Here is a 20,001-nt window from a genome sequence, read left to right as displayed (position 1 = left end):
GGTCTCCCCAGTATACTATCGAAACGGACGGTCGAAGGATCACTAGAAATACCGGCTTCTCGCCTCTAAATAGCCGTTGTTAACGATACACCCTCGCCTTTCACACCTAACAAAATAAGAATCAAACGTAAACCTTTCAACGGACTAATTCGACGAATGTACATTTACGGTTGGCTTGGTAGTGTGCATGTCTAACACATTAGCGGCTGACTTCAAACTAATCAAGAACACGGTCCCGTTCGCCTTACGCGTGTACGATGTTCGTAATTTATTAGCGTTTATTCCCATATAGCAATCTGTAGGGATGCCGCTCTATTACGCAGACTCCGGCGAGATCCCTGCTCCAGTCAGCTACGGGAGACGGGACACGCCAGTCGCTCCCGGCCGCCGCTCACATATCTGTACTCCGACACTGTGACGAACTCGTCTCGTGAACCGCGATCCCGTCTCAGTTCTGTGTTTATTCGCAAAGCCGATTTGTTTGATTGCTGATTGGATCTCAAAGGATTTTGTGTTTCATCAAAACTATGGATATTGAGATAACTTGAAACTTGCGAAATAGAGTGAGTTGAGTTGAAGTACTATGTGATAATTTTTGTTTGTTTTTTCTTTGCAAATGAGTCCTTTTTAAACTAACCTTTCGGCCGAAAATTAGGCCAAATTGAATCTGACAAAGTTTCTGTTCGGTATTTAGCAAAAGTTTCTCAAAGCTAAACTCCGACGGACTTCGTCGACAAGTTTTATTTTTGCTCGGCAAAAAAAACGAACATCCATAATTAAAAAATCTTTGCATACAAAATGCTTTTAATAATTCCATTCACGAATGAATATAAAACAATTCCTTCAAAAATGAAAACAAAAAGAGTAACGAGGCCAACAAATGGACAATGTTTTTAATAAAGCAGCGCTTGGGACCGGAAAAATTGAAACGATTAACAAAATAAATTATCTGTGTCCCGAATAAAAAGAACATAAACTTTATGCCATCTATTTCTGAACTGACATAATGAACTCGGTTATGTCGCAACATGCGTACGGAAGTGTATGAGCTTTAAAATAAACTATCGCTAGCCGAGTAAATTATGCAGTTCATTATACGTTATGTTATGGTACTAGATGAATTAAGTTGCATATTTTTTAGACAGATAAAAAACAAGATTGATCTATTTTCCAATAAAATGTCAACCTATCTGATAAAATCACTATTAGTTTAAACGATCATCGGAAAACTGTACATTTTAGATAACAGTAACTGCTGATAAAACTGAAATGCACACGAAAACATTTAACCCCAAAAAATCCCACACGGTGGTTCAAATGACAAGCTTTGACACCCGACACTCGTCAGCGCTCGTATCTCGAGAGAGACAGATAAGCACCATTTGTTTGCTCTGGAAACAGGATGCAAAATTGTGACCAACAACAAAAAATACGTTAAAATGTCAGTACAATAAAATACATTGCAATTAAGTTTCCTTAGTTTCAGTTAATATCAGTTGACATTTAATATAACTGAAATACGGCACTGTATGAAGGTTTTCACAAATTTATATTGCCGTTGACTGAAAGTAAATTATATTAATTTACAAATTTTGCTTTTATACTTTTGTATTTGTGTTTAAAATTAACAAACATTTCTCGATATATTTTTATGCTACTATTATAATTACAGCAATTGTGATATTTTGTAAATCGTTAGTATATATTTGGAGTATATAAAACCCAAAACACGTTACTACGCGTACGTAGGTACGTAAACATTTTACGTATTTGTTTTACTAATATAACAAATACGTAAAATCTTTGGCCATTTCACAAAAGTAAGAAGCATAAACTACTAGCTATATTTGGATTGAATTTTGCATGCAGATAAACCAATTCCTGGTTTGGTATCAAGGTGTCTGCACATTACACAGTTTCATACTATGACGGTGTCAGGTGAAAAAATATTATTTGTATTGAAAATATGAGACTCATCCTTTCAATATAAAGAATGTCTTTTTGCTTGACATATTCATAGTAGGAAACGGTGTGGTTAGAAAATTTCTTTAAGGCTTTTTTTATACCGATAAAATTTCCAGTGGGACTTTTAAACATGGACTTAAGACGAGTCATTCACGCGGGCAAAGCCACAGAAACTATTTATACTTCAATACTTGAAACTTGTGAGATATTAGTTTTCAAAACTAACTAAAACGTATTGTACATATCAAAAATGTTATTTTAAAATTCATTCTTCAATAAAACGCTAGAACATAAAATATTAAAGCTTTAAAGGACAATAAATATTTTCCAGTAACCGTTTTATATAGCAACATTGAAACTCTTCTTCAATTTGCGTCTAACAACCAAAATAGTTGTCTACGAAAACGCAAATAATCCTGTAAATTATTGCTTCAATTTGCTCCATTTCTCTTCTGTCTTTGTGCCGGCTGCTTCGTGGAACAAATAAAAAAAATACACAACAATTATACATGTCTATGATACATGTAAATTTTATGCAGCTTTCTGTAATAAAATGAAACACATTTCCCGGTAACCACAAATCTACAAACAAAATTTCAAATAGAGATAAACAATATAAATGTATCAGTAATGTCTGTGTTTCATAGAATATTAAATTTCCTCTAATTATATTCTCATAATTATTTATGGAGAGGAAAATGTTTTTTAACGTTCATTTTCAATAAAAGTTAAGTATCAGCTACGTTGAGAATAGAGACCACTACACGAATATATTTAATAAAGTGAACTGCATTTTCTGTAGCAAGTTGACTTTATGCTTCATAGTATCACTTTGAAACTGCAACTAATATTTAATGAAACATTGTACCGGAAAATGTTACTGGGTTTGAGTTTCGAGTATTTATATTTGAAAAAATGGCGATTTCGCTGCAATATTTAAAGGCAACGTTCGTAAACTACAAAGCTAAAACTTATTGACGTGTGGTTGCTGGTGGTAGGATATATTTTATATCCGCCCGGATAGCGACCATCGTACACAAGCTGTTAAAAAATAAAACCCGCCATAGTGGACTACGTATGTGACGGGTTTCAGGATCAGCCTACGTTTCAGTTCCAACAGACTGCGACATGATAAGCTAAATGATGTTTAATTTTAGTTGAAGTTTATTCTATATTTTACCCGAATCTTTATTTAAGCGCATTATTATAATGGGCTCTTGTATTTAGGGGAACTAAGAATATCAAGTTTTGATTTGGATTAGTCTGTATTATACTAACCCAGTATTAGAATAGACATAGTTCCTAATGAGAGGGCTAGAGCTTGCGTCCACCGCGCTGGCCCAATACAGGTTTGTTGACTTCACGTACCTACAGAATTCTTTATAAACACCTCCTACATAGAATGACTTCCTAATCCATCGTTTAAATTCCCTGTGCGGTTACTTGATATTTAATACGAAATATATTATATACAATTTAAATTTAATATTATACTTACTGTACAAATATGCTAAAATGTTGCTTTAAACTATAAAATATACCAGATTCCAAATCCTATCTTCAACAAAGGTAGCGATAACACAAAAATTACCGAAATATTTTATACAACTAAAAAGTTTTTCTAATTTTATAAAAGTGTTAAAAAGGCGTAATAAAAGCGAAAGTGGCGTTATCTTCTCTGTTTTTGCCGTGGCTCAGATGCTGAACCCGTTCGAGGTCCCTTTAATGGTTTTGGGGTTTCAACGAGAGAGCAAAGAAAAATGTTTTACTGCGGTAAAAATACGTGGAACACGTATTCCTACCTGAGTACGAGTGGCCTGCGACTTCAAAGGGGATACGTGTTATTTTTTTCTTTTCCATCGTAAACAAGAAAAACTCAGACATTTTTATCAATACCTATTCACGTTAATGGGTTTTGTCATGTCGGATGTAATTCGGGTAATAAATAACTTTAAAATATCGTTATCGGGTTTATAAAGTCGAGCATCCCTTAGGGAAATTTTCCGCACGAAGTTCGACACAGTTAAGAATAACCTATGAAATAATTTTGTCACTCTCATTTATATATAAAATGAAAGTGACAAAAATATTATAATTTTAGTGAAGTCTATATCGGGCGTGGGTTTATTTTCGTAGGTAGATTTTAAGGTATAACAGCCTTTTTTATTTTTATAATATCCACCCACGCATTCCTTTGCATGGGCAGTTTATTTTGATGAAACTGTATAAATAAATAGTATTTTAAAAAATGCTTTAATATCGTATCCCTTGTGTTTCTATCGTAATTTTGAACAGGTAACTTAACACGTATCATGGCTTAAAACAGAAATTCAGACGTGACTTTTGCCTCAAATCCGTTTTGCGCGCCTATCTCGCGTCGTACATTGTACTTTGACTTTGTATATTGGAATGTACAGTTTATGCTACATTGTTATGTTATATAATCTACTCTGATGTGTACTTTACCCTGAGTTTTACTTTGTTGCCTCTGTGTCAACTTTAGAATTAGTTTTTACTTGCTCATTTACAATTATATCGATAGAATATCTACCTACGACAATAAAAAGGAAAATCACAATTTATGTGTTCACATAAAAGTAATTAATATATCTTAATTCCTGGATGTGGTACATTTCTGTCACCCTTCAAAGGAGATAAAGGCATGATGCATGTAAATTAATTTTACCATTTTAAAAATGTAAAGGAATACTAAGACTAAACTGTCATTTTTTCGCTACGCGTTTTCTTCTTCATAATCAAAAACGTTAAATAATAGAAAAGATTACCATTTCGCTAGTAGGAGGCATTCATGGAAGTTATTTAAGCATTGATAAAGGCGACAATTAATATGACAACATCCTTTAGTAGATTAGTCACCTCAGTCGGGCGGGTCAACCCATTTGTCAATGTAATCATCTTTTCATGACCCGACGAAGGACTAACGCAAACCTATTAATAACCGCTTTATTTACTACCTCTTAATTATACTGGGACTAATTGTATATAAAAATATAACAATAAGCAAATTCTTATTTTATGGCTCCTAGCTTTTGCCAGAGGCTCCGCATGCATGAAAAAGATTTTCTGAGATAAATATTTTCCAGGGGAAAAAGTAACCTATATTTTTATGGTATTATCAATTTTGGATAGATAGCTTCTATAACGGTTAGCGATTCTTGTTGGTGGGGCCACCACCTTAAATCTAAAAGCGCTTTATCGCATGAATACTTCCGCACGTTTCCATAGAAAACTTGTCAAGTAAACGCCTCTCTGAATGTGGACTCAATCGGATACAAAAACGTATTCAACTTTACGGGCCATTGTAAATGTCACTCGAAGGAAAAAATAAAGCGACACCACAGAATAAGCGTTCATATTTAATGAGGTGAAATATTATAATTAATATTCTAATTACTTCAAACGTGGTCCAAAATGAACAAAGCATTATGTTGACCCAAATAATGCATTCAAATTCACACTTAACTGCCGTAGTGCATGAGCTCTATTTTGACAATTATTTTGCTGACACCTATTTCATAATAAACTAGCTTCCTGAGGCAGACTAAAGTGTTCATAATCATGTTATAAAGTAAATAATTATGTCGCCTCGCTTTCGTCTTACTGCCGTCTTACTTCTCTGTGGCTCTATTGGTTACGAGCGTCCATTTATTTATTTTGTTAGTGGAGCTCTATACTTTAATAACAGTTACTTAATTTATCCAATTGGTTAGTTTATTTATGTAATTTAAACAACTGTCAACTAATGCTTTATAGATTGATTAATAACTTAATTCAAGCAACTGTAAAATAATCTGATCTGGACTGCCTCGGTGGCGTAGTTGTATTACATGTCCGGTACAATAGCGCTCTGAGGTCCTGGGTTCGAATCCCGGGTCGGGCAAAGTGATATTTGAGTTTTTCTGCTCAGTATCAGCCCGGAGTCTGGAATTTGTGCCCGATATGGCGATAGGCTCGCCCCCTATCACATCATGGGACGGAACATACTTGGCGAAAAGTGGGTGCCCTAGTTGCGCCTCTGCATACCCCTTCGGGGATAAAATGCGTGATGTTATGTATGTATGTATGTATGTATGTATGTATGTATGTAAAATAATCTTTAGTTAATAATTTAGTAAATTCTTTAAAGCAATTATCACTAACACATATTGTAATAGCATAACCAAGAAACATAAAGCCCTTATTATCGCAAATTTATATCGTGTGTGTATAGCAAAAAAACTTGTGCAACAGCGTCTGCGCCGCACCTAACACTATATGTGGTATTGACATAATAGTATAATTCCTGATGTATACTATTTGATATTTCGGCTTGCGCGCATTAGGTACTGTAGATATCACTACGTCAAATCTAAATATATTAACACTATGTGTTACCAACGGCTTCGCCTGCATGAACCTCGCAAAGAAAATCCCAAAAGTACTTCAGACATTAAAAAAAAAAATTACTCCTGCACAAATTACCGGGATAAAAATGCCTATAGAGCACGTCCTGGGTCTACCAATATTTGTACCAAATTTGAACCCAATCCGTTCGGCGATTTTTGTGTTTACTTTAAATGAACCTCCTATAATTGTATTATTATAATTTTAAGCTTTTATGTAGGTAAGTCTAATTTGTAATAATTTGAATTTGTAACAAGCAAATATCCTAACATTTTCACAAACTTTCAAATTTATAACATTAGTAAGATAAGATACCTATCTGTCGAACTCATGCCTATCTCTAGGCGCGGATTATATCCGTTGTCTCATTTTCCATGCTATTAGCCCGTAGCGCAACGAAGTCTGTTATTAAATATATAAATTACAATATCGGCAACAAAGAACTACAAACGTAGTTTTTGCTCCTCTAATCTCTTTCTACGAAATTAAACCACATGTATGTACCATGCGCACTTTAGTATTGAAAATGTACGTAGATATCAATATTATAATAAAGAATTTTAAAAGAAAAAATACTTTATAGTAGTGACGAACATATGAAGTACTCCAGAAAATATTTTTGAAACCAGTAAATAAAATATATCAAATTTTTAAACACGACTCTGAGAAAAAATTGGATATGGTCTACGTAAGTTCATGCAAAATATGAATAAAATAAAACAATAGTAGCTGATCCGCGGTGAAGGCATTGTCCAACGCGTTGCATATATCCCTCACAAAATTCGTTTCGAGATGTGAATACTATTTCAGAGTATTTCTATACAAAAACATACGGGATATTACATACACGAGAAAAATTGCATTCAATGCTGTGTTAGTGTAATTAAAGATATCTTAGATAATATGCACACAACATTAGAGTAATTTTAGTAAAATTTATCATGTGTATTTTGCAAAAAAAAAATTTATAAGTCCCTGAGTTTTTCTTGCAACTTCTGTCACGTGATTCCCCTTTCCCAGTATGTAACTGACACAGTTTTCCGGAATAATAAAGGCCTACATCTTTCTAAAAAATATGATCTATCTGTGTGCCAAATTTCACTCAAATCTAGACGGTTATAGCAACTGTATCTAACAAACATCCAAACTTCTGGACATTCTTTTGGATTTACAATTTATTAAGAAGTAAGATTTTACACAAATAATCATAAAGAATATAAATATAATAAAATAATAATCGCTAATGGAAATATTATGAACATGTACACAACATTAATTATGGAAATATGATATATATATCGGAATGTAAGTAATAAAATGCAGACAAAGATCTATTGATAGACGCTAAACAAACATCTCTCGTCCACGTTTCGTTAATGTGCATCTTCTATACATTCTTGTTGGCAGAGATTATGACTTAATATATTTAATACGTTATTGAAAATTCAATTCTCATCACGACCTTCAACCATTTTCGGATCCCTCATTCCAAAAATAGTTTTTTTATTATGTGAGGTATCTTATTTTTATATATGTTTTCGCAATAATTATTGTCCAGCAGGACAAAAAAAACAGAATTGTTTACATCGCCAAATTTTAATCTAAGTTTATTTGTGAGATAGAGATTAAGATAGATTATTTATATACTTAATAGGAAATGCTACTGGTCATGTGTGAAAATATTGAATTTTAAAGGATTCTAAAGTCATTAGATAATAGAGGTTTGGCTGGCTTGGCTGCTTTATTTAATTGATTCCAAAAGCTTCTATATAGATATATTGCAAACAGGTTCAAACTATCAACAGTCATCATTATTTTTATCCGCAATTGAATTCTCAATGCACTGTACGTACTATTCATTAACTTAATCAATCAGTGACTGACCTATTTATACGTAAACTGCATAATTAAATACAGATATAGATGTATGGAATTTTCGAAACTACGGACCCCAGTCAATGTCCCTGTCTTATGCTTGGGCCTAATAGCATGTAGTATGTACTACGTGGACGACAAGATCGGGTGCGCCCATTATAATAGAGCAAAACAATCGCAACGTTGCACGACCGTGCGTGTTTCCAATTCGGATGGCCCCATTCTAAATGATGTGGCCGAAGTCCTACCACAATAGAATTGTGGGAATCTTTATTTATTTTACACACACATACACAGAGAGAAAGAGAGAGATATACACGAACTTACTTCTTATCCCCAGAGGAATAAGCAGAGGCGCGACTCTTGTATCCAATTTTCGTCATATGGATTCCGTCATTTCCTTTCCATTTACCCGACAGAGAAATAGAACTAAATACTAAATTTCATTGTCTACAAGTCATTTTTAAGTGTTGCAGAGATACAAGACCATAAAAGCGAAAATGTAGCCATATTAAACACTTAATTTTTATAAATAATAAAGGAGGAAATGTAAAATATAACTATTACATACATATTATAATAATCAAACATATCAATACAATACAATACAAATAAAGAATCTAAAACATTATGTCGATCAAAAACAGCTATCTAAGCAGTACTCTCGTCGCAAAATTTCGCGCTGTTAAGTATTTTAAGTATTTAAGCAGTTTTCGAGTAAGAAACGCCTACATTGAGCACATTTCTTTGTTATTTCCTTTTGGCACAGCTTAGACTTGTTGGCACCGTTTATTTGCTGACACATCAACACATGGCTCATTTGATACCGCGAAATCGGCTCGCTGTATTTTGTGTACTGTACAAGACACCCGCGAAATGATGTACATTTGTATTTGGTTCATATGAGATGTTTACCAAGAATCCTTGAATATTATAATGACAATATATTATGCTTATATCATCTCGAAACCGGTTTAGTAAACATTACCACATAGTGCGGTTGGAATAGACGCATTCGTAGGCTTTTAAAGAGTGTGTGTCGCTAAATGCTCTTACGCTTTATTTATTTTGATAATTGTTTAAATACGTCAAAAATTTTAATGGAAAATATTACTAAAAACATGGTTAGGGTATTACGATGATACTCGTAATTTCCGCCGATATTAAAAGGAACTGTTAGCCACTTAGTGTCGCCTCTGCTTAAGTAATGACGTAAAAATTATACGATAAAAATTGACGAATTTAGTAATAATTCTGAAATATATGACCAATAAAATTTAATTAGGAGACATTAACAATGATGAATCGCCCGCTGCTCGCGGCATTAGCGTAATTATATTGTGATTTCAGAATAATCGCATGATGAATGGGCCCATAGCAACTTCTACTTCTGTCAGATTGCTGTAATATTAATTCCAAGTCGCGACTAACAGCTTTGTAGCGACGTAATAATGATTTAATCTAATTTTGTCTTTTAATCGCCCGCTGCGAGATTTCATTTTCCTTCTTCTTTTATATATATGCAAATTCAGCAAATTACAATATAACATGGATGAAGCGTTATTAAAGAAATGCCACAAACATTTTTTATCTTTGTAATTATAATTTAAAAATCTGGTTCTTAAATATAACAAATTAAAACGTGTCACGAAATACAAATGTCTTAGAAATTATTAACAATACATTTATATATAACATACAGGATTCAATTATATCATACAAGTCAAAAGCAAAAATGTTCTATGAAAATACAAAATTCATTTAGAAAGCTATTAATCAAGTTGTAATTATAGCGACTACGGGCAAGTGGGGCGTTCGATGAAATATTTTCTTTATAGTAAAGTTGTTGGCTTGGTGTTACTTTGAGAGAAGTTCAACCAAGAAGGTAATTTCGTACTTTATTATTTTTCACTGCCCCTCTCAAAGCTTTCCTTTTGTCTTAAAATAAACGTTTCGAGAACAAATCGATTTTTAATCTAGTTTCTTTCTGCAAGATTTTACTAGTACTTTGCTTCATTAATTAAGTCTAACTAAGCGTCTTGGTATCATCTAGATAACGAAGCAAAGCTTATTTTTTCCAACGCTAAATAAGGACAGGATTTTAAATATTGTTTATGTTACAGACGGATAAGGAATTTTAAACTCTTCCCCGTTGCGTTTTAGTTTGTTATTGAGTAGCAAAATAGTGCTCCCATAATATTATAACGTGGATTTTATGTATGATAAAGTTGCAATATGTTTCGTATAATGCAGTACGTCAAAATAAACATACGAACATTTATGTGCAATGGGAAAAAATCAAAATATATACACGACGATCATGCGTCTTAATTTATTGTTAAAATAAATTTTAAATTAAGTTATGATTAACTTTATTATAAAAAAAGTTATACAATTTGAACATGTCCAATTGGATACACATATTATTATCATTATAATATGTTTTTATGTTTACTTCACAGGTTTTTAACTATATATCTACACAATAAATAATATTGTTGTAACCTTGTCTGTTTAAATCAGTTTAAAATAAACACAACTTTATTATATCAACTCTTCCCCGTAGCTATACGAACAAAGCATTAATAATGGCATTGCTTGCATTAGCACAGAAATCTAACCCAACATTTGCGTAGTACAGTTTCGCACACTACAACAAGAAACACAATTCATCATAATATTCATCCTTACATACGTATAATTCGTTTAACCGAATCGATACCTTATTCACGTAAGAACACCAAGTAATTCCAGAAGTAGTAATCCAGATGCTTTTCATTTGGCAGTAATTGTCTCTATTTTTCTTGGTAAGCAGCTTAAACGCTTTTTCTACGCCTTTGTTATGAGAGAACTCGGAAACTATTTTCCTTTACCCCCTATTGTCTCTTCTGATTAATTTTGTTCTAGCTACAAGAAATATATACTAGTAAGAGTCTATATATTTATGGACACAATGACTATTTGTTAGTTGTGGCAAACGATATTTTTTTTTTTATTGCTTTGAATGCCGAGACGATCTTACCGTTCGCCTGATGGTAAGCAATACGACCGCTAATAAACAGTAGAAACACCATCCAACTCCTTGAATTACAAAGTATTATTTAGTATTCCACTGCGCTTGCCATCCTAAGACATGAGATGTTAAGTCTTATTATGTCCAGTAGTTATACTGGCCACAATGGTCTTCAAACAGTGACTACATACTGCTGCTAGGTGGCAGAAGTCGACATTGCGATGGTACCAATCCAGGCGGACTCTCAATATGAGAGACCTACCAACAGTATAAAAAAAAAAAATTAAAAATACATTAAAGTTTATTCATCTAACTATGTGTGGAGACCTGCATGTATAACTTCAATGTAGGTAAATCTATAACTCATCACGAAATAATCCCAGAAGGGGTAGGCCGCTGCAACTAGGACACCCACTTTTCGGCTGTGTGTTCCAAGTCCCGAACAAATTTCAGACTCTAGGCTGATACTGAAAATACAAACCCTATATCACTTTTATCCAATCCGGGATTCGAACCTAGGGCCTTAAAACGGGTGTCATATAGTCCACGCAATACAATTGGGTGCCACCAAGGCAGTCAATTTATAAGTTTACTTGAATTAAACTTGACGAGCAAAAGAATATAGGTCTCCGTGCCCGAGATAACATTAAAGAAAAGGAATAATAGACAAAGTAATTAGTAATTACCTATTGCTATAACCTTATTATACTAAAAAAACGTAACAAACTTGTCATTTGAAGTAACAATTAAATCGCATTCTATAAAATATGATTACATTTCTTCGTCGACTAACACAGACAGATATAATTAATTGTAGCCCATATTACAGAATTATTTTACGGGGAAAACCCATACTTGCACTAGATATCTATTAAAAAGAATCTTTGCACAAATATCAGACAATAATTGATAAATGGACCAAATAAAGAAAATACAGATATTTCTTCCGTCGCAGAGTAGTTGTATTATTCGGTTAATTACATTTGACTTCCGAGACGCGGTGAGCGAAAATCGACCAAGAATGAAGGGTCCCGTGCTCGGCTGTACCTCGGGACAATTGTCTTTGACCCGCAAATATTTGTACAGGGTCAACTGTTGTGACGGGATTAATTTGTGTGACTGATGGGAGAATTTCAGAAACTTACTGGCTAAAAAAAATAATTGTTATCCTTCGTGCTTTACGAAGAGATAAATTGTATACGTTACAAAAATATTTTTATACATTGTTTTACAAAACAGAAACACAGTTAAATGAAATGCGTGACCTGCAAGCGATTACCTGAGACGTCTTACATCCTTTTGCTTATAAATGAAAGTTTTTGCGTCAAACTCTTTATTCCGATATTATTATATTATTGTTCTCATGAATTTTATTGGAAAATATTCATATGCATTTTCTTTCAGAATATATCCGTTCGCTCGGACATCTCTAATATTTTCATTTCTGTTGGTGCAGAAACAAAACATCTATTGACTGGAACACCTGATGCACAATGACATTGAAATGACGTCGGGTCACTATGGGTATTGTCACTCGATTGTCCCGCCTGAAATGCGGCGCATATTTCATATTAATCATCATTCATATTCCGATACTGCAAGGAGAAGAACAATCGCAGTGTCCCAGCCTAGCAGAAAACCCAATTTGTCCGTGCTATAACTTCAAAGAAGGTACGTATAAACATAATTTTCTTAGCGCCTTATTGATGAACTTTGTATACTTCAGTAATAATCTTTCTATATTGGCTTTCATTTATCGACGGGCAAATCACTATTCAAAAATAAAAGAGACCTATACAAAGTTTATAGAAAACTCTTAAATTAGAAATAAAATTTACAATGGTGCAATAATAATTCATATTTTCAGGGTTATTTTTGGAATGCCCCAGTGCAACTCCCGGTGTTGTGAAAAATGTGCTGTCAAAGATAAAAGGAACAATCCAATCTTTATCGATATATGACCTAGAAAGTTCCACAACAGAGTTAAAATCAGAACTGTTCCCGTCAAAAACAAAAATAAACAATTTACAAATCTCACAAACGCACATAAACAAAATAAGTTCAAACGCATTTACGTCGTTGCGTGATTCGCTGGGGTCTTTGAGTATAATTTCCAGTAAATTAAGCAAAATTCCGCATGAATCAATCATTGAACTGTACAATATTGAGTCACTTGATTTGCAACTCAACGACATCAAAGATATTCAAGCAAACACTTTTGGAAACCTGAAGCTAAAGAAACTCAATCTAAAAGGCAATAAAATAGCAAATATTTCCGAAAATGCATTTTACAATCTGGAAGAATCTTTAGTCGAATTAGATATGACAGAAAATTTCCTTAGCATTTTTCCGCTACAATCTTTGGGGAAATTAAACAAGCTTAGTAATTTGAGGTTGTCGTGGAACAAGATAAATTTGATACCCGACGATATAAATGCCACGATCCCCAATCTTGTGGCATTAGACCTTAATTCCAATTATTTTACGTCGATAGGGAAAAACTGGTTCCGAAGTATGCCCCAATTAAAAACGCTCACATTCTATAGCAACCAAATAGAAAATATTGATGAAGAAGCATTTTTCTCTCTACAAAAGCTAGAAACAGTGGATTTAAGTAAAAATAAAATAAAATATTTGGCTAAGAATATTTTTCAAAAGAATCGAAACATGCATACTGTAGATTTAAGTCATAATCATCTTCATAACATCAAAGGCGTGTTCTCAAATCTTCATCAACTCTCAGAGATATTCCTATCGGAAAACAATATTCTCGAAATACCTGAAGACGCCTTTGAAAATGCAGTCAGTTTAACAGTTCTTAATCTAGAACATAATGGTGTCCAAAGATTACATCCAAATTGTTTTATCTCGTTGAAAAATTTAACTCAACTACATATGGGAACAAATTTTTTGAAAATTCTTCCACGTAGTATTTTTCAGTCTAATCGTAAATTAGTTACTTTAAGTTTAGATAATAATGAAATTAACGAATTAGACGAGTTGGTATTCGACAAACTTGTGGAACTAAGAGAAATTCGTTTACAAAATAATAAATTAAGTCATGTAAAAAGAAACGTATTCAGCCCCTTGCCTGGACTTTTAGAGCTACATTTGCAGAATAATATGATTCAAAATATAGATTCTCATGCATTTATTACTCTTAAAAGTTTACAGCACATTAATTTGCAAGGTAATCGTTTGACTACTATCGGAGACGTATTTCCGAATAGAAATTCTTCATTAGTTTCTATACAATTGGCTGCAAATTATTTATCTTTATTGAAAAACAGCTCTCTGCGTGGGCAAATTAATGTGCAAATAATGTGGCTAAGCCAAAATAACATTAAAGTATTAACATCTAATTTGTTTAACGATTTGTTAAACATACAAAGGCTGTATCTGAAAAATAATAGCATTGTACATATAGAAAATAGAACTTTTATGCATTTAAAAAAGATAAAATTCCTAGATATAAGTAATAACAAGCTTATAAAACTAAGTAATGAAACATTTTTTAAGCTCTTAACATTAGAAGAACTGTATTTACAATGCAATACTATAAATCAGGTTGCAAAAGACACTTTCCAATATCTGGCCAAGTTAAAAGTCCTTGATTTATCACAAAATGAAATAGTCATATTTGATTTTGACATTTCCTCCCTGCCCATCAAACAACTCCGCCTAAATAAGAACTTCATTTCGACCATTGAAGCTGATTCCCTTAAAAGTTTGCCGAACCTCAGCCACTTAGAGATTAACGATAATGTTTTGACCTCGCGGGAAATCACTCAAATTCAGATACCTGGCCTTAAGTCAATGACGATAGCCAGGAACAATTTTACTTTATTAGAGAATAAGACCTTTTCGCATCTACCGTCGCTCCAGACTCTTTCGCTAGAAATGTCGAACATATCTCAGTTACCTCCGACAATTTTTATAAAGAATCAGAATCTATTACGTATTAATTTAGCTTCCAACAATTTAAGAGATCTACATAAAGATGTGTTTGCGTACACAACAATATTGCAGGAATTGAATTTGAGTGGAAACAATTTCACGGATTTTCCACATGTTGCTTTGTTCAATGTCACATCAATGGAAATTTTAGACTTATGTCACAATCAACTGCATAGTGTAGATTTCTTTAAATTCATTGGTTTACAAAACCTAAGAACGTTAAACTTATGTAACAATCGGATTTCTATGTTAAACGGATTCAATTCTCCTGCCTTGAAAAATCTCCTTACTTTAAATTTAAGTAAAAACTTACTGACAGTTCTTCCTCCGAACTTTTTCCAACATTCATTGGGACTGAAAGAAATAGATTTGTCCCATAACCTTTTCAAGTATATTCCTAGTAATGGTCTGTCAGAAGCGGTTCTTCCCGCTTTAACAACGCTTAACCTATCGTCTAACTCCTTAGTGCAATTGTTGCAAACATATCCATCGAAACTCTTTCCCCTTTTAGAGGAATTGGTTGTTACAGATACAAACCTAACCATTATTACAAGCAAAGATTTCGAGAATTTTCCGTCTCTTAAAAGATTATTGCTTAGTCAAAACTCCATAATTCGTTTATCGCCCGGAGCTTTCTTGAAATTACATAACTTAGAAATCCTCGATTTAAGTCAAAATAAATTAGAAAATATTCCACGAGAAAGACTTCAAGGATTATATTCAACACGCTTTTTAAACATTTCCCAAAATGCAATCAGAGAATTAGAAGAGTTCACATCAGACTTACAGAGTTTGCAAAAATTGGATATCTCCTACAACCACATAACAAGAATCAATAGAGATATATTTCGTGGTCTCCAAAGCTTGACAGAATTATATTTGAATGGAAATTGGCTGTCAGCGGTATCTTCAGACGCATTCAAAAACTTGAACAAAATATCGTTTATAGATCTAAGTCACAATTACTTCGAAGTAATCCAAATGAAATTATTAACATCACTGGAATCGCAAATTAAAACTTTAAATTTAGACGGTAAGCATGAGGACAATTTTATTGTATATTGAAATTTGCTCTCAATAAGTGAACCTGTTATAACCAAATAATATTTTCAGAAAATCCTTTAACATGTAATTGCGAGTCTCAAGACGTCTGGCGATGGATGTTGGATCATAACAAAATAGTGAAAAAGGGGACAAGCAATCTACGATGTGATCATCCAGAAGAGCTTCATGGAAGTGTATTTATACAATTACAACCACAGAAACTCTGCGATGTACCAGTAATTGTACGAGTGGCTATACAAGACATACAAACGTACTCCGTCATCGTATCTTGGCAGAGTCGGAACCAATCTGGACTATACGGCTACCAAGTGGCATATTTCCCTGAACAAAATTCAAATACGGTAAGCGATAAACTTAGCGTGTAGCGGTTTGTTATCGGAAGTACCTGTGCAGCACAGAAAACCTATAATTTAGAGTAAAATGTTGTATAAAATGCGCGCGGTAACCATTACAACAAACATTTGAATACAAAGGCTGTGCATCACTTCAATGGTCCATAAAAAATATTTATGTTTCTCGTCCGTGGATGTTCGGTTGTACTGTGAATCCTTTTAAATCTTCCCTTTGTAACAATGCTTCATACCCACAAAATTTTTACCATTCGATACGTAGAATGAATGACATGACTGCACGTTTCACAAAAACCCAGGCCATCTATTACAGTTACTAACTCTGTTATATTCCACAGATACGAGGAAAAATACTGAATGCCACCGCGAGGTCAACGAGGCTAAATCATTTGACACCAGGATCGAGGTACACCATTTGTGTTCTTGCTGTCGGAAACTTCGGAGTGTTAGCATCGTCAGGCTCTTCCGTGCCTGATGCCAGAATTGCACCTCTACCAGAGAATACTAACACGAATAGCATATACGGAGACGAGCAAATAATGAACCACCTACGATCGTACATGAACGATTCAATGACAAGCAAATGTGCTAGTGTGAGAACTATAGAAATATTCGGAGCAGCTATAGATAGCCCGTTCTCTAACACATACATGGGGATTGCTGACATATTGACAAGGCGGCTAAGCTTAGTCGTCGGATGTTGTATCGGATTTATAGTGTTTGTGGTGTTAGTGTCGGCTTTAGGGTACATAAAAACTAAAAAACGTGAAGTGGTAGCTAAAGCCGAAGTACAACAGGCGCCTCAGTATATTTCGTATGATAATTTTAATACGCCCAACGTGGAAGTACAAACCACGGACATGGACATAAATACCATTACAGATAAAACGAAGCCACAATGCGAACACGAGTGAGCGATAATCTACCTTCCATACACGTGGTTTAACTTGCAAACATAAAGCGGTAAGGGATCGGATTTTTCCAATTTGATTCCCGTATGAATAAGATGCCACTCATGTTGGGACGGAGCCTTTTATACCGTCATCGTCTTGGAAACTTTTTGGGAAGTTTGGCAGACTGAAATGAATTATTATAACTATGAGTTATCAATAACGAAATGTGCGATAATCGGAAAAGTTTCATGTCATGAAATATTTTTTGCGTAAAATGAGTTTCATTTCGATATCTTCGCACAAAAATGTCTGGGTTGTTTTAATCCATATATTATAACATAAAATTGTTTATTAAAATATTATAATATTTATTTATTCAAATATATATACTTAATGTTATAGCGGAATATATTTAGCCGAACATTAGGTAACGTACTAACGAATGATTGTTCTCAGGACAGCCAGAATATTTTTCTCACGTTCAAGGATCCTACACAATACAAACATTTCTTAAGAACTTTGTTAAATTCGGTCTAAAAGAACTGAGTATAAATTGTATTAAGTTAAGTATTCTTTAAGCGTCTATCATTGAATAGGGTTCTGCAAATAGAGAAACTTCTCTTATTCATAAAGATATGGTTGTAATTGAATGATATATGTGGAGTTACAAAAACGTATTTGTTTTGTTTAAAGTTTGTTGAGACGTTTAACGTTACTACTTGTTTATACAAGGATAAACATTCTATTGTGATTATCATAGAATTACTTGTACATTTTTAGATTAATATGTAATTGTATGTTTTGTAAATTATTCTAAAGTATTGCAAACTTGGTATAAGAATCGATCATCATACATCTTATACGGTGTAGAAAGTAACAAATGTTTATACTCCAAGACATTTATATAATGTAAAACTAATTGTGTATTAAGGAAACGAATATCAGTCATTTTAGTATAAGTAATGAATGTACCAATTTCTGTTCATATGTGTTTTAAATTCATCGCAATCCATTTGACATTATTGTAAAGACTGTAGCGTTGGTAATAAAAAATAAAACTTAACAATCTTTTATGTTGTTGTCCTGCGACGATAACCGAACAACAAAGGTTATCTAAAACATAATCATTGCCGACACTTTGATAAAACACTTTGACTTGGTGCCATAAAGTATGCAGTAAATGACCTCATAATAAAACAAAAGGTGAACAGAATTTTTCGTTATAATATTTTGCAATATAGTAGAGTAGTAGCACTTCAATTCATGGCAGAAACATGATACAAATTTAAAATTTTGTTATTTTGGATATTCGGTTGTTTTTCTAAATCCATGCCTCACAGTCTAATTATTGAACGATACAATCACCAAGTAATATTTATTTTAAATAAAAAAATATATACCATACAATTTTTTTTTATAAATTACAATTTGCGACGTAAAAAAAATTTTTTGGACAATAATTATAACAAGAAGGCAAAAAATAATTATGAAACTAGTGTTAGATACACTTACATAACTAGGGTTACATACGAGCTTGATAGGTACACGTTTAAACATGTGAAGTTTTATGAGTAATGAATTTGAAATTATATACATGAGTATTGTTGGGAGTTCTATATTGAACACTAATCGCGCTACAATCACATACTGTTAAAGTAGTTGACACTGGAACATTCACTTCAGGACTCAGGTCAAGCGTAAGTATGCATATTTTACATAAACGCGTATATATCTTCTTAACGAGAAAATTTTGTTATTATTGTTAAAAGAACACTGATTATTATAAGCGACAGTAAAAGTTTCCATTACAAAATAAATTATATTTATTAAATTATTAAGTTAAGCGACGATAGCCTAGTTGGTTGTGGAACGGACTGCCGAGACGAATGTCTGCAGGTTCAAATCCCAAGAACAACACACCTCTGACTTTTCTAAAAAAATATGTGTGTATTCTTTGTGGATTATCGCTTGCTTTAACCGTGAAGGAAAACATCGTGAGGAAACCTGCATACCTGAGAAACTCTCTACAGGAATTTTCGAAGGTGTGTGAAGTCTACCAATCCGCACTAGGCCAGCGTGTTGGACTAACGCCTAATCCCTCTCAGTAGTAGAGGAGGCCCGTGCCCAACTGTGGAACGGTATATAATACAGGGCTGATATTATTTATTATTAATTATTAATTTATTAAATTAATAAATAATTTAAGGTCTCGGTATATAACGTAACAGGTATTTAAATGACAATCCGCCCTGGGCCCTTATTCTGTATGATAGTGTAAACGCGTAACGCGGCCGTGTCATGTTATCTTCGAGAAATGTGCGTGGAATGGTATTCTGTAAGCCAAATTTCTATAGTCCTAAACATGATGCGTAGTGTTACGTGCTTGTTACGCACTGTCAAAATAACGTACGGGATAGAGAATAAGGCCCCTGTCATGTTATTTAATACAGATACGATAGGTATTATTTGGACTTTGGAG

At 33.4% G+C, this 20,001-nt stretch overlaps 1 protein-coding gene across 1 annotated transcript; it reads left to right on the top strand.

Moving 5' to 3' along the window:
- The first annotated feature begins 338 nt into the window (after positions 1-338).
- Positions 339-18,585, top strand: LOC115445859 (protein artichoke). The gene is made up of 5 exons (XM_030172338.2): positions 339-563; positions 12,714-12,928; positions 13,125-16,247; positions 16,328-16,620; positions 16,968-18,585. Exons 2-5 carry the CDS (start codon positions 12,778-12,780, stop codon positions 17,541-17,543), a joined length of 4,143 nt encoding a protein of 1,380 aa, XP_030028198.2. The 5' UTR covers positions 339-563; positions 12,714-12,777; the 3' UTR covers positions 17,544-18,585.
- Positions 18,586-20,001: the final 1,416 nt, after the last annotated feature.

The sequence above is a fragment of the Manduca sexta genome, chromosome 20 (assembly GCF_014839805.1).
Source record: "Manduca sexta isolate Smith_Timp_Sample1 chromosome 20, JHU_Msex_v1.0, whole genome shotgun sequence".
Taxonomy (NCBI): Eukaryota; Metazoa; Arthropoda; class Insecta; order Lepidoptera; family Sphingidae; genus Manduca; species Manduca sexta.
The sequence above is the reverse complement of the archived record's forward strand: the minus strand, read 5'-3'. Positions and strand labels throughout refer to the sequence as shown.

Coding starts and splice junctions, on each gene's coding strand:
- LOC115445859 (XM_030172338.2), top strand. CDS start 12,778: ATGGGTATTGTCACTCGATTGTCCCGCCTGAAATGCGGCGCATATTTC. Junction 16,248..16,327: donor TAAAACTTTAAATTTAGACG/GTAAGCATGAGG, acceptor TAATATTTTCAG/AAAATCCTTTAACATGTAAT. Junction 16,621..16,967: donor CTGAACAAAATTCAAATACG/GTAAGCGATAAA, acceptor TATATTCCACAG/ATACGAGGAAAAATACTGAA.